Here is a 17,238-nt window from a genome sequence, read left to right on the forward strand (position 1 = left end):
TTCGTTTTTTTACAAGAAAATAGTGATTTGAAAATACGTGAGGCTCTTTTTTGTTTTTGTCGGTGTATTGATTTTTCTCTGTGGGATAGGTATGTATGGGCTACGAAGGTGAATAGAGGAATTTATCACGAGATTGTTTTAACAAGTCTAGTTTATACGATTACATGAAAATTTTAGAGATGTAAGTGGCTGTTTTATCATAAAATGTTTGTGCGAAATCTCAAAATGTAAACAGTTTCAGCTTCTGGTAAGCATAAAATTCCAGTGCAGTGCAAAGCACACCTTTTCAAATAAAGTATTTTGAAATTTTAACCATTAAATGGAAGGATATAAAACTAAACAATAAGAGTGGAACAATGAGGATGAAATATCCAAAATCACAAAGATATATGAATTAAGAAACGTGAAGATAAGACAAGCATTAGATATTGGAACAGTAACACAATGTATAGTAAAAAAATAAATGGCGATGCATTTCATATGAATGGAAAATACGTAAAATACCAAAACAATATGGGCAGCAAAAATAATAATTAATAAACGAGAGGTGAGAACATAGAATAAGACAATAGCAGGTGTACGAAAAACAGAAATTGGAACGGAGCAAATATTATATTGAAGAATAGAAAAAAAAGGAAATTTAGTGATTGCTGATTTAGCCAATGCAACAAGATCATAAGATTTTGGGACAGGAAAATAATACATTAGTTTTGTGAGCCCCCTCTTGAAGCTTTTTTTCAAAGTAATTTACAGGAGAATTTACAAATTATTTCAGCGCCAAATATCCCCCTAGACAATTCGGAATGCAAATGATGTTGCTGTTTTGCCATTTATCCATTTACTTTATCAAGCAATGATGCGTATTAGTCTCCTGTTATTGTTTTACCTTTTTGAATATATTCAAATATATATTGAATATATTCAATGAACATAATCCCATGATTATCCTAAAAAAATGCCGATGAAATCGTCTTTGCCTTTCTCGGAGCAAATTCGCCATATATAATCGACTGTCTTGAGTGATTTTTATTTGAGGAGTGCAGCGATAGATCCAGGTTTCATCAACAGTTATGAATCGAAGCAAACGTAGCACCCAAAGGTCGAATAGCTGATGAATATATAATTCTTCTGGCAATATATAGAAAATGCCTTCTTTGATATGCTTCTTCTATTTCTCTAACCTTAATCTGTCAATCGTCGATTATATCGCTGGTTGTCTCACTTTTTGACTCTCTTGAACGCAGTCAAGTTGATACAGCCACGTTTGAATTCAGATTATCAAAATTGACGGTCGTACATAACAATACAATGTCAAACTTAAACTATTGATAAATACTGACATCTTCAGGTTAAGATAGGAAACTTGTTGACGACCCTGATATGCCATTGTCCACTCAAAATTCTATCCATTAATAATAAAGCTATTCTCCAATGTAAATATAGATTCCAAATATACGATACGAATATTGTTAACAATAAATAATAAGAATAATTTATGGTAAAAGGAATCCATTTTTCGAATGACTATATATCTTAAACTGAACTATGAATATCTATAAGTTCTATTTTATTACAATCCTGAAAAGGACGTTATTAGAGATACGAAAAAAGCTACTTAACATCATTTCTTGGAATATTGAGTTCTTCTCTGAATATGAGTATAACTCTAGAAAGTTACATATTTTTACACTCAAGAATTATAATATCGGAATTTACTATTCATAAAAGCTCTTAAATTCATATATAGTTAATTATAAATTAATCCATATATATATTTCATCACTTTGCAATAAGGTATGAAAGAGAAGATAATAAACGAATGGAAGAAAACACTAAGACACTCTTTCTTTCACAAACCTCACATATAATATTTTATTTCTTAATACGTTAGTCTCATTAATTCTCAGATGATAATTATATGTAGAGATTTGTAATTTTAATTACAGTAACTATACAAGAATATTGAAAAATAACAACAAAAGTCTAGAAATAAATTCTGTTACCGCCCTCTTTTATATATATAATCTAATAAAAAAAGAGCTGCCATATAGCCGTATCAAATTATAGTGTGGAAAGTTTTGTGTGGAACCGATTATTGCGTGAACATAAGTTGTGAAATTAGTTTTGCAGTAATTTTGAAACTCCAACGATATTACAGTAAAAAACGACATGTATCTAAACCCCACGAAATTTTTTGTTTAGAATGCGGTTTTTTGTAAATTAAGTTTGGCTATAATTCACGGTTTCCATTAACATTCACACAAGGGTTACATGCAAAATTAACCCATTTGCGTCCATGTCATCAACGATGAGAACGTAATGAACTGGGCGCTTCAATGTTACCACTCGTAACCGATACAATATTGGAATATTTTGTAAAATATATGTTTGGTCTCTTGAAATTGGAGATAGAGATATTAGTATTACTATTTTTACTACCACACTTCATTAAGTTTACAATGTTATGGGTTTGTCTGTATAGATGGAACTTTCAAATTTTTACTTTTATTGACCATATTTGCTTCACTAAAATATTATATTTATTGAATCATTTGATATTACATGAACTAATCTTGAAATTATAATATTAATACCAAATTAATACGATTTAAATATTAACAATTGAACAAACTTGCTTTGAAACATTCCATTCAATAGTTTTTTTATTAAATCAACATTTATATGAGCCTCTGGCCAAATTTGTTTCCAGAAGTAAAATAGCTTCGATAGTTGAGTGGATCACAATCCTATGATTGGTAAATCGAATATCATTAGGGACGTGAATGAACAGTTGATTGTTTTGAAATAACTTGCGATTTTCCACCTTGAAACTATTTGCAGTTTTATAAAAGTAAAATATATAAAATAAGAAATGAGAAAACATTTTTTCAAAAAACACTTTATTGAAAATGTACGTGAATCTTGGTATAATTTAAGAATAATTGAAATAATAATTGCTGATGATGAAAAAGAATGAGTACAGAAAATAAATGTTAAGGCAAGTCGGTAGTATGGGAAATATTATTTTCTAATAATTAACTGCACAATTCACTATGAAGTAAAGTTAAAATTCATTGTTACGGATATTGACGAATATTGTGACGAAGTATAAAAACTGTCCTCTTTCCTTCAGGGGATAATAACTTTCCGATTATTATCAATAATCAATGTTTGGGAAAGTATATTGAAAAACGACGATAGACCCCCAGTTGATACCATTATCTCTCTAAGTGGTCCACCGAGCACTAAAGGGGAGATTGAAAAAGCTATACTAAATAACAAAGCGGCTGGTCCGGATGGAATTCCTTCAGAAATACTGGTTGATGAGAAAGGCATAGTAGCACTGCATACGGTGTTTAACATCATATATGTGACAGATCACAACCCCAGGCAATGGTTAAGCACTAATTTTATCCCCTTATTCAAGAAGACAAATGTAAGAAGATGCGAAGACCATAGCCATGCCCTAAAAATATTTCTTAAAATCATACACCAAAGAATAGTCCGAAAGGTGAAAGTGACATAAGCAACTCACAATTTGGGCTTAGGCAAGGGTTAGGTATATGACGAGAGAAAGGACGTTTGCCTCTGTTTCATAGATTGTGGAAAGGCATTCGATCGCGTACAGCGCACCACAAATTAATGCAGCTCCTCAAAAGGCTCGATATAGATCAGAAAGATATCCAATGCATTGAAAACCTATACTAGAACCAAACAGTGCAAATAAAACTAGACAACAATATGTCCGACAACATTCAGAATAAAAGGGGGGTGCGATTAGGATGCGTGTTGTCTCCATTCTTATTCAATTTATATTCCGAAGTAATTTTACAAGAGACACTAGAGGATATTGAAATGGGAATCAAAATTAATAGGACATGGATTAACAATATCCGTTATGCGGACGATACTGTCCTAATCACTGATAATATGCACGACCTACATCAACTGGTCAATAAGATAGGAGAACAGAGCAAATCAATGGGCCTAAAAATCAATACAAAAAACAACATGATTATTTATGATTATTTCAATGAACATAAATATCTTTCAAAACGCCACCATAACATTTAACGCAATGCACTTAGAGAGGGTGGATAAATTGAAATATCAGGGAAACAGGCTCCTTGAAGACTGGGCATCAGGCAAAGAAATAAAATGTCCAATTGAACAAGCCCGACAGGCATTCTTGAGGTTTCGAAGAGTGTTTACTTCTCCCGATTTTGGTCTCAACCTACGACTAAGGTTCGTGAAGTGCTACGTTTTGGCAAACAACGTGAATTATTTGAATTAATTAAGAAGAGAAAAACGGCGTACCTAGGGCACATTATGCGAAACAACAAATATCAACTTTTGCAGCTACTGATCGAAGGTAAAAATGAAGAAAAGAGAGGGATCGCAAGGAAGAAAATATATTGGCTGCGATACATCAGGCAGTGGACGGAACTACGCAAGAAATAGAAAAGCGATGGGAAACTCATAATTGTACATTTAACATTGCATTATCATATTTATTCTTTATTATTTCTCAGTTTTCAATGGTAAATTACTATGTGTCGAACAGGAAATGATACAAAATGTATGACATATTTGTAGTATTTGATTCTTATATACTCATCATCAATCTCTCACTGTTTTTATCACCCATGATCCTTACTCTGATTAAAAATCTAGCTCCTGAAATAAATTTCCGATTGTGTGGAAATTGGATCTCATGTTATGCTAAGAAATACTATTGTGAATTTGAACGAACTTGCTCATACTTGCTCTAGAACTAAATGCCAGATTTATTGTCCGTAATTAATAGATAGAAATTAATGAAAAAATATACTGTTTGTGAGTTACTCAGCATATCTATCAATCTTTCAAGTTAGTCCAAAATTACTATCAAAATATTTGTCAAATGCTAAGAGACTTCTGCCATACTTGCCATGCTATTTTTTGTAACATAATATTCATTATGATAGGATTGATTTATTTTCAAGGTACTCGAAAGAAGGTGTTATTCAAAACCATGAGTTATTAGTTTCATCTATTGGAACAATTAAAATATTATTCTTATTTATACACATTTATAAATCAATTTATACATTTAATTAAAATTTTCGTTATCTGCCAAATTACTATGATGCTCTATGAACTCGCTTGATATGCTTATTAAATTTGTATGTATAATTATTAAATGTTCGTGATATGCCTTCTATGTCAATTATTATGCAGAGATTTGATACTAAAAATAGATAGAATAATGGGTCCGATAAATTGGATTAAAACTTTTGCACAAAGTTACAGGTATGTGACTGAATTATATTATCCAAGGTTAATACTATTTATTTTTTGAAATAAGTTTTTGGGTAAAAACAGTGTGAATGTTAATTTTCGATTCTAATAAAGTATATTACAAAATAGTGTAGTTCAAATTGCATCTTTATTTAATATATGACTCATATCTAAAAAAATACACCAAGTAGTTGGGAGAGTTCTCATAATTTTTGATAGTTGAATAATGAAAAAAAATTGTTAATTACTCTGACTGGTCATTAGTATGTTCACCTGAAGCTATCATCTTTAGAGTGACGATTTGAAGCTGGTGTGAACAGAAAGAACAGCATTAGTTGTTCTAGAAAGTTTTATTTGAAGTATTTTTTTACATCAAATTCAACTCTGGCTTCGCAATTGATCTATTTCATTAAATGTGTGAAATACCTGACGGTATGTATTGAAAGACTGTCTTTTTTGTTAGTTTTAAAGTATTGTTCAGGGTTTTCTCCTCAGTTTTTTATTCAGTACTCCTTTCACTCGTTAATGCGATAGTTTCAAATCACATGAGTGGCTTGAGTCATACCTTACCAACAGAAGTCAGCTTTTAAGGGTTGATACAACAATACCATCTTGCAAGTCAATAGAATGTGGAGTGTCCCAAGGCTCAGTACTAGGCCCTACTTTGTTTCTTCTGTTTATAAACGACATCGCCTATCTAGAAATCAGTGGTAAAATATGTCTATTTGCAGACGATTCTCTTGGAGCAAACCTGATCTCACGGCAGTTCATAGGATAATATCTAGCGACCTAATCACCCTTAAATCATGGTGCCATTCTAATCTTATCTGTCTCAAAGTACATTGCAGCATAGTGTCTCTTGAAACTCATTAAAGGAGAAAGTAACTCGTATTTTGATGTACAATTTAAGACAATCCTATTTGGACAAAGTACTAAAAGGTAGGATGTAATTTATCTTTGCAGAAACTACATATTTGTTGGCAATTTAATTTTTCCCATACCTTTTATTATACTATATATATGCAGACACAATGCCAAAAAAATTGGGGATCTTATGTAAAAAGAGACAGGGTGTATAAGATGGAGACTACTAATAAAACGAGAAAGGGATAAGTGACAAAATATTGTAATGTAAAAGAATAAAAGTATATCTACCTAAAATATTGGAGATTGAATCTGTTATTGCACCACTTCTCTGAATCAATGTTATTTTCAATCACTGAGTTTAATATTTCCAACATTTTTATTTTCGATTTTGTGTAATACCGGTTCTATTTAATGCACCCAATGCCTGGTTTACGTTGTTTAGAAGTGTCAAATATTGTAATAAATTTAAAATGATTTTGAAAACATGCCTTGTTCACCTACATATTAGTATGATCGATGAGGCTTAAATACGTTACGTAAACTATTAAAACCACATTATTTGTTTGCCATTTCCGCTAAATATACTTTTAATTTAGTTTATTCGTCGAAAAATAACAGAAAATTGAAAATTACGTTTACTAATTTATGTGAAAAATTCGTACCGTGCTGATAAATCGAATTAACGGAATTGATTTTGTTTCAATATACATAGTTGTCTCTGGAGAATATGGATGATTGGGTTTGATGTGAAAATGGACGCGAACATGCGAAGTCAAACCATATTATAAATAAAAAAGAACAACAAAAGTACACACTGACAAAATAAATATATACTTATTGGTGAATACTACATCTCCTATAATATTTATGATCGGTATCAGTTGATCGACACATTTTTCAATAATATAAAAACTCTAACGTTAGTTTTTAAGCTTGTTAGTCAAAATATTCCACTCATATCAAAATTTTCACTCTATCTGAACAATTAGAAACGAAAATCAGATAGTATTATAATAAAAACACCTGCTGTCTTTGAATCATGATTCGTTTGGTGTTTTCAACGAAGTAACCAAGGAGACGCATGACTTGGGAAAGTAATAATTTATAATAATATTGATGAAAATATACCAAGTAAAACAGAAAATACAACGTTCTGTATAGAATACAGCTAGAAGCAGTGCAGATAATAACAACAAAAGCGAGCATTCATCGGGAAGACTAAATATTCAATATGTAAGAAATTGATTGTAGTGTTCAATATATCAAACACTACTGTGAAATTAGTGTAAGAGGTGTATTAAGGTGACTTGAGGTAGGTATATTGATGCAAATACATAATATTCAAAACGGCAAGAGCAGTTCGTGGTAGTAAAAGAAAATTGCACCGCTTCAGACGTTCATAAAAATATGTGTTTATAAAACAATATTTCTCACATAGCAACAGTATAAGTGTGAATATAACAAAATTGCTATTTTTCACGGAATAATTTGACAATTGTTAAACCAACTCAATAGCATTTAATCGAATATCCTCCAGAACCCGCTATTATGGTAATAAAAACTGTGATAGTTTGCCAAAAAGATTGATATAAACAGTAATAAAAGTGAAGATAATAAATCATTCGAGACATGCCATTCCCGTTACTAAAATTAGCGCCAGCAAGATGAAATTTGATAGACATTTAAATTGAACTCCTATCAACCGTATTTACATCATAGTACCAACATTATTAAAATAATCAGAGTTCCTACCTAATTACACCGTCATTGCCAGTCACAGATAATTCAATAATTAATTTGAACTCAGTAGAAGTAAAAGATAAGAGCATGACATGATAATCGCAAATACATGGTTTAAACTACAAGAAAGACCATTGTATACATGGCAAGGACCAGGAGATAACCCACCTCAAATAATTAGAAACCAGATTGACTGTATCCTAGTAAACAAGATATTCGAAAATGGTGTCGGAAAAGTAACAACATATCAGAGGATTGCTCTGATAGCCGATATTGAAATCAAGCTCAAAAAAGTCCAAAAGAGTTCAATAAAATTGAAATTGGATACCACAGAGAATAACAAAACACAAATTTAAAAAGGTATTGACAGCCAAAGAGCAGCCGTTCGAATCATCGAAAAATCGACAGGGGAGTCAGACATGGTTGCATACTCTCACCACTTCTGTTTAAATCGTATTCAGATAAAATCTTTATGTTAATGCAATCAGATTCGCAGATGATACAGTTGACCAGTGTAAACGACTTCAGAATGGAATGCAATGCCGTTTAAACGCCATTGACAGAGTGGGAAGAGAGATAGGTCTGAATATTAACTGTTCTAAAACAAAATATATAGTATTTAGCTACAGCTAAACGGACAAACGATTCAAAGATTATCCAGTTTCAAATATCTTGGTTGCTACATTACTGATCAACTGGATCCCGATAAGAAAATAAAATGTAGAATTGAGGTAGCTCGTACAACATTTTTTAAAATGAGATCACTCTTCTCTGATGATAATTTAAAATTTTAATTCCGGAAACGGATGATCAATAGTTACATATGGTCAGTTCTCTTATATGGTGTAGAAGCATGGACTTTAAAAATATCTACCATTAATCGCTTAGAGGCTTTAGAAATGTGGTTATATAGGCGCATGCTTAAGATACTATGCAAATATACGATGTAGTCCTTAACACAGCAAATACGGTTCGTGAGCTGATGGATAACATTAAATGCAGGAAAATAGCTTATTTGGGACACATTATGCGTGGTAGCCGGTTTAATATCCTCCAGTTGATTAAGATGGGTAAAGTTGAAGGTCGTAGAAGAATTGGAAGAAAACAAGCCTCTTGGTATCCCTATCTTAGGGAATGAACTATGATGAGAGAAGAAGGACAGTTATTTAAAATAGCTCAAGATAGAGAGAGTTTTGTCATGCTGATCTCCAACGTCAAGGGGACTTAAGGGGGTATTCTTGTCTAGAAGTCTCAAGAATATCAAAAAAACTGATGAAGCGGAAATTATGATTATAGAGTATAATTAGAGAACGGATCCCAGTCTTTGATGTGGAACAAGAGAATTAAAAAAAAAATTAATCTGTATAGATGTCGCTATCGCATTGACCTTAACCAAAAAAAAATTCATAAAATTGCGTCGACATAAAATATCAATTTTTTTTTCAAATTTCTTAAGAATACTCTAAATTGAAATTTTCTGAAATCCAAGGCAGACGCGATAGAGAGATATGTAAAAAAGATTTCCACCAAATTTAAAAGAAATTGGTCGGGTAGAACTGGAGATATCATGTCAGCCGCAGAAAGTAGTTTCCAGAGAAAAACGCGCTAAAAGCTCTAGAAACAATTCCAGTAGAATAACTCGTTTCACTCGGCTGACTTTGAAGCTACTTCAGAAAATCTCCAGAAATAATCCGAATATTTAAAAATCCGTTAAGAGCACATTCTTAACGTACTAATCCTTGAAAATATGCGAAAAAATAGGTTTTTCCTAATTTATTGACCAGAAAACCCCCTTAATGCCTCCTCATTTACAAGGATACCTTGTAACGAACAGATGAGTTTGAATGGTAAAGATTCATTCGAGTCGGCTAGACTGAAATGGTTAATAATTATGGTATTAAGAAAAGTTTTTTTGTTTGTGTTTACTTGTTAAATTGATATTGGTAGACATGGTAACAAATATCAAGTGAATTTACAAATCTAAAAAATTTCAAAAATCTGCCCCAAAACTTATATGTTATTTCAATGAACAGAGGTGTGTATCAAGCAATATTAACATTTACATAATTGTCAAATTAAAAATGATTATAATCGAAATAACTCAAAATACCTATAGCGAAAATTCAATCATTAGTGGTAGCAACATAAAAAATACTAGTAGATCTCATTGTATATCGTTATTATATCCCTAGAGCTATAATATTAGTTTTACGGCACTTTTCCAATGTTTTATGGATAATCTTTATAAGGATTCACCACTTGCTTCCAAAACCTCTAGAATAAAGAGGTATTTTTTCATTAATCTTAAAATGAAACCTGTATACCCTTTGTCAACCGGCGTTTTCCCTTTTTTACGCTTCCAAAACGTGCCTGAAATACGAAACTGTGAAATACACTCAAAAATAAGCATTGTGGGCAACTTTTGTGTCTCATTCGAGTAGACAATTATTGCACAAAATTTTTGCATTCCTTTTTTTTTAAATACAAATATGTATAAATATATTAAAATTTTTTATTGACGAAATTGAACATTCATTTTGAGGTTAGAAATCAGTTATTCAATCATATTGTTCTCAAAACCAACTCGAAGTTGATCCGACAAAAACACAATTAGCTATTTTTCACAAAATCTCATATGAGGACCGACCATATATAAAAATAACATCATAACACGAAGTTTTTCCAATACAAAGTCACTGGAATCAATACCTACTATATAATGGCGTCACAATATCTACAATCACGATATTTGGAGTCTACGTTATCTATAAACAGCTGCATGTATAATCAGATCTGAACTATTATTATGTAGGATAGGGTAATTTATAATAAAGAAGGATTTGGAACTACTACGAATAAAAAATAAGGATAAAACTTAAAATATACTTTGGCCAACTTTACCAACCAGCCACGTGTTTGGTAAATTATTACGACATGGAATCATCATATGATCAAAATTTCCTAACAAGGTTGATAAAGAATACCACTTATCATGCCTCACTTATATTTTTATTACAAAGAAATGATTCCAATGGAAACAATTATTCAACCAGTACAATTCTAATTCAGAAGACTCATAACTCAACTGGTATGTTCCATGGATGAAAACCTAAGAAAAGATTTAATCAAAGTTTATTTGCGGATAATCCAAATTCGCTGTAATCCTCAAAAGATTCATCTACACCGATGCAAATTTCTCGTTTTTTCTGTGGAGCAATGAAAATACGACTATCCATAAAATATGAATGAAAACACGATACGAATATATGTTGATTTTTCTTATATACTTGTTTGATATCACGATTTGTATACAGAATCAGAATCGTAGCACTCAAACGACGTATGTATTTGCATCATAAGTGATTTTCATGTATTTGGCTCCTTCATCCTGAAACATTTCACCGCATTGATCATTTTTCAGTCAGTTGTTAACTCACATTAATTCTTATAATTTTTTACATCACGTCGCTTAAATTTTATAACCGTATGTTCAGCTGCATTTTCTTTATCAAAATATCACCATATTTGAATGTCCATGTGTCCAAAGATATCGAATAAGTTCCAAGGAAACCAAATAGTTGTATTTGAATAACTTAGCATATGTATAGGTGCTTCACGCAGGCTTTTTAGGCGATAGGGTAGAATTGATTCCCTTCCACTCTTTACTATTTTTTGCTTCCGTTTTCCAACCCTAAAGTCCTCTTTCTCCGAGATCTTCTATCACCTCTACATACAGTCTTTTCCTTGGGCTTTTTTTTGTTCCTCCTCGTTCTATGTCCATCAGCCATTATTTTGGATATTATTATTTTGCTTAATTCTACTTTTTTAAATAGATTCCTTAATTCATTATTTGCTCTATTCTGCCATAAATCTCCTTTTTTTACCGCCTGGTATCCTTACTTTACTTCCCCTCGTTATCCTTGCTTCCAGATTTGTTTCCCTCAACACCGTCGTCCTTGAAAACCACCCCAAGCTATATATTAATTGAACTTGTTCTAAGCTCATTGCCTTCTCTTCGTTCAGTTGTATTGACAAACTTCTCATTGCTCTTTTCCTTTGTGGTGTTGTTATTAAAATGAACTTCAATTTATCTTCGTTGACTCGTAGATTGACTGTCTCTGCAATTTCTATGAAGGCTCTGCAGGTTTCCTTGAGCTTCTTTTCCGTAGTTGAGAAGATTACTACATCGTCTGCGTATGCCAAAACGTGCGTGGTTCATATTTTTAGTGTCCCTGTTCTGTGCAAACCCATTTTACTTACTATCCATTCTAATATTATATTGAACAGCGTAGTGGATAAAATATCTCCCTGCTTTAGTCCTTTGTTGGTTTAGATACATTTTTTCTTCATCAACCCTTCCGAAAATCTATAGTTCAGAAAACATTATATTGAGTTTCTCAAAATAACGTAAATCTTACCAATAAAGATCTATTATGTGTTAGCAATACAATCTCAGTATATAGAGAGTAGTGAAAAATTTTAACACTTTCACTGCAAATCCGGTATACACACACTACGTAACGTGAAGGCACGTCTAGTGCAACTTTTTATTGTACCCAGTATTAGAGCGTCAACTACTTCCAACGTTTGAAAAAGCTTATAGATTAGCTAATAATATAATAACTTCAATATGTGTTTTATGATAGATTTTTCCGTCTTCATTTATAACATCCACAATACTTTTTTCTCAGTATAAATAAAAGTAATAAAGTTAATCTTCAACCACTAAACCACTTGGCGGAGCTCGATGATTTATTATTCTTTAATTGTATCGTATCTTTCTTATTTCTTGTCTTTTCCACGTAAAAAAAAACATTTCCGCAAATTGGGTCAATGAATCTCGTGTTTAATAGGGATATAACGGAACTCGCGAAGATTTTTCAATATAATACTTCTCCCAATAAACACACGATTAAAAAAAACAGTCAAAAAATGGTAAATATTCGATTGTGGATATTGTGCAATCGGATATAATTTCATTCTCAAATTAAATATTTAACATAAAACATGAATGAAATTAATCACAGATTTGTTTTTACAGGGACCAAGTTCCTATGTTCGGAAGTGATAGCTCCTATAAGAAGCGAGGTGGATGACATAAGTCTCATAATAATAAATTTCGAAGATTTAACCACGGTGCCAGCCTCGTCCTTAGAAAATAGTCCCATAGGGAAAAATAGGTTAAGTAAATGTAAGTATTTCAAGAGAAATTCCATATGAAGTGATCATTAGAACATTTCTCAAGGGAACTTCATATCTTTCCAAGTAACAAACAATATCAAAGCTTTCAAATTTATGCCATTATGTTTTTATACGAGAAAAAACAAAACTGAAAAACCGCCTAAATTTGAACTTGTCATTCCAAGCATATACTTCACACAATTTTCTCATCATCATTTTTTGTTATTTATTATTATCTATCAAATATTGTATCTAGATAAATAGCTGTGATATTATCCCAGCAGCATTGGAGTTCAAATTTATTCTTTTATGTCTTGGAGTAGCTACGAATATTGTGAATCTAAGGATGGAAAAATATGAAATAGTATTATTTTTAATGAACAATTTAATAAAACAAGCATTACACTCCCTTTGTAGTGTCCATTATTTAGCAACCGTAGAAAAAGAAGTCTCACAAAGACTTTTTATTATTTATATTTTTTATAAAAAAAACATATTATCTCAAATTAGATTATTAATAAAGTCAATTAGAAAGAAATGAGATCGTCAATGAAGGGAGAAGATTAACGCCAGATGTCAAACTGATTTATAATATCATGAAAAATTTTGTGGGCCACTATAATAACTGTAACGAAATTATGAGGATGTAGTATATTTTTCGAATTTCATAGCTAGCAGTATAAGGCGGATACAGTCTAAACCGACAGTTAAACTGAATGCTATGACCAAAGCTAATTCATTTACAAAATAATCATCCTCAACCGAAGTGCTTCAAGCCAGTCTGTTGAAATGTTCTCATAGATAAATTCCTTCATCTATTTCATCATCTGCCATTAAACATCGACCACGTCAATATTTCTTTATAAATAGACAGAAATCACATATTTCTCGTGAAAATTCAACTGTCTGTCTTATTTGATTGATGCAAAAATAATCGTGAACATTTACTGACTTAAGAACTGCAAGTAAACATTTTGAGACTATACATTTATCTTCAAACTTAATTGCTCACACTAATCCTGTACTACAAAGAAAAAATTTTCGCCACTGTTGGTGTAAGTCCTTCTTCATTAATCTACAAACCTCTCTTCTGGTGGGTAGAAATATCATATAATACTGAGTAGGTATCTTACCATTTCACACAAAATACGTCTAATGAACATATTAAACATATGTAGCACCCAGCGAGGAACAATTTTTTTACATGAAGATGATCATGTAAAATTGAATTTACTGTTGCGAATACCACAAGTTGTCTCAATTACTTCTGAGGTGTAACTTGGATAATATATTCTATTCTTTCCAATAAAAAAAAGATCCTACCAGCGAAATACAGTGACTAGTGACCTATACCAGGGAAATACAGTGACTAATGAAGGGAATATACAAAGCGACCTTCGCAGTAACTCCATTATAAAACATCTTTGCTTAAACAGACATTTTATTGGCAAAAATATAGGATCAAATGAATTATAAATATCTCACAAGATTTTCCCCTAAAAATCAGATGAAATCTGATTTATGAAGAGGTCAATTTTTGCATGCTTTGTAAATGTTTGATGTTGTGAAGTTTGAGAATTAAGTTTCACAGTTACTATTTAACAATAAAATTATTATATATATATATATATATATATATATATATTTATATTAATCTTCTATAAGAGTTAAGGATATACGAATTATACTTTGTAACGATGTCAATCAAAGTATTGCTTTGAAGATATACTTTTTGAAAAATAGTCGTTCTTCAAAGAATATTAAACTTTTTACTGACAAAAAGGTTACGCCACAAATTACCTTTAGAAAACTGTTTTCAATCTTTTGAGTATTAGATAATGTTGAGTTCTAATACTACTCCATTATATAAAGAATGCTCAAATTGTTTTATTTTTCAGTCGGAAGAGCCCGAGCTTCATTTCGTCAAAGCTTGAGGCTAGGGTCAAACATTCGAGGTAGGGGATTAAGACTTGCAGGCTATCTAACTCCACCCAGTGACGTCACTGCCGCCGAAGAGGAAGAAGACAGGTTGGAGCAATGGTGAGCGTTGAAATATGTTATCCATTCACAAGAAAATTCCATTTTATCGAGAACTAGCAATTTGTTATAAATCTCAAATATTTGTTGCCTCAATTTGTATAATCCTCTTATTTTTGGTATTCACAAATTTGAATAAATGACATTCCTAAAAAACATCCTTGTTAGTATTTGTGATTCTTATCATATCCGCGCTAATCGGCTTGTTACGTTTTTAGTTAAATTTGTTTCTTATTTTATTAGTAATCCTTGTGGCGCAGTAGTCATGGAGCCATTTCCAATATCAATAAATCAATAATTTCTTATTTCTTAAACCTTTCGTTTATGTTTTTATGCTTCTAAATTTTCTTGATTTCAGGTCTCTTTGTTTTAAAATTAGTCTTAAACCGCACGAGTTATTTCAGTCTTTATCAAAATATAATATTAACACTGACAATTCCCTAATTTTTATTAATCAATAGATCACCAACATCAAAAAAAGAATAAAATAAAAATAAAAATTTGTTCTAATTAGAAAAATTAATTTTTCCTTAGTCCTTACATCTCAAGTATGTATCAGTTATCAATTAAATTATTTTTAGTTTTATTAGAATTTACAATACAATCATTTGACAAAAGTTGACCATTCTTATCAAATAATATGTACACTAGAATATCTACAACTACCACACTACAAGCTGTAGTTTGAGCATTATTTCCATATTCAATAAAAACTTCAGAATTATTTTTTTAAGTAATATATTGCTCTTTATGTATATGGAATTATTATTGAATCTATAAAATTATGTTTACAGTCCTTTGACGTCAAGTGCTCCAGTACCAATTTTAGAACAGACATGGGTTTCGAAAACAGATGTGCCCACGGTCCCTTTATCAACTACCATCCCTTCATCAGCTCAAATAAAAGACTATACATCATTGACGATATCACATAGCGCCCCAGCTAGTCATCAGGCTTCCTTCGAGAGAGGGGAGAGTATCGAAAGGACTAGACCCCATCACTCCATGAATACTAGTAACAATAACAGTAGTAGTAGTAATAGGTAGGCACAAATAATTGTTACGTAGGCTTACTGAATATACTGATTACACCAACACTCAAAAGTACACTGTCTGACAAGCGTTTCAATAACCATGTTATCGTCTTCAGAGACTGAAGGTACACTTGACTTGACTTACCTGTTTTATACTAAATTTTCCCACCAATAAACTTTCTCTCCTTGGCAGGAATCTTCTCATTTATTCGTTGACTACTAAACTATAGAGTGTGCAGTGAGGAATTGGCCCCTATGTCCCTATTTAAGCTACTCTTACATATAGCAATTTCAATGCTTTCGAATGCATCCAACAATTTATTATTGGATACATTTTTTATCAATTTTACATTATTAATATTTATGTCATGATTGTGAATGGCAGCATGATCGGCAATACCTGATTTACGGTCGTCCAAATTTCAAATAAGCTGTGTGCTCTTTAAACCGGACAATAACAGATCTCTTAATCTGCCCAATATACTTACGGTCACGATCACCAAGGTTATTTTCATATATACCACTCTTTTCCAAATTTGGTATTTTATCCTTAGGATTGCCCAACAATTGTTTTAATATATTGTTGGATTTATAAACCAATTTAAAACCTACTCTGCTAAATATTCCTTCCAATCCTTTTGTGTAATGAGGATTGAAAGGTATCAGAGCAAATTTTTTTTGTTTGCCATTTTGGTTTCACATAGAGATTTCTTAGCGGTATCTAAAAATGGTAACTGTCCATTATTTTCCAGTTCATAGGTTATAGACGGATATGTTGAGTTGCTTCCTTTATGAATTCGTCTACGATTGCCTTCTTCTCATTGAATATGCCGAAAACATCATCCACATACCTGTACCATAACCTGGGAAAATATTCAAACTCTTTATTGATTTGCTTTTCAAAATGACTCATGAACAGTTTAGCCATAAACGTTGATAGGTTTCCCATTGCTGTTGCTTCGTCTTGATCGTAGAATTCGTTGTTGTACTGGAAATAGTTTTGTTCAATATATATATATATATATATATATATATATATATATATTTGTTAACTGTAAATAGTCTTCTATTACATCATTATTAGATCTCAAGTTACTCG

General features: G+C 31.6%; 1 protein-coding gene across 1 annotated transcript in view; it reads left to right on the forward strand.

Annotated features, from left to right (window-relative positions):
* Positions 1-17,238, forward strand: part of LOC130451640 (potassium voltage-gated channel subfamily H member 6) — a 280,003-nt gene that overhangs the window by 71,813 nt on the left and 190,952 nt on the right. Inside the window, exons 4-6 of the mRNA XM_056791206.1 lie at positions 12,929-13,078; positions 14,967-15,108; positions 15,900-16,148. Coding sequence (XP_056647184.1) covers positions 12,929-13,078; positions 14,967-15,108; positions 15,900-16,148 — 541 coding nt within the window. The remainder of the gene's footprint in view (positions 1-12,928; positions 13,079-14,966; positions 15,109-15,899; positions 16,149-17,238) is intronic.

This window comes from Diorhabda sublineata, chromosome 1 (assembly GCF_026230105.1).
Source record: "Diorhabda sublineata isolate icDioSubl1.1 chromosome 1, icDioSubl1.1, whole genome shotgun sequence".
In the NCBI taxonomy this organism is placed as follows: Eukaryota; Metazoa; Arthropoda; class Insecta; order Coleoptera; family Chrysomelidae; genus Diorhabda; species Diorhabda sublineata.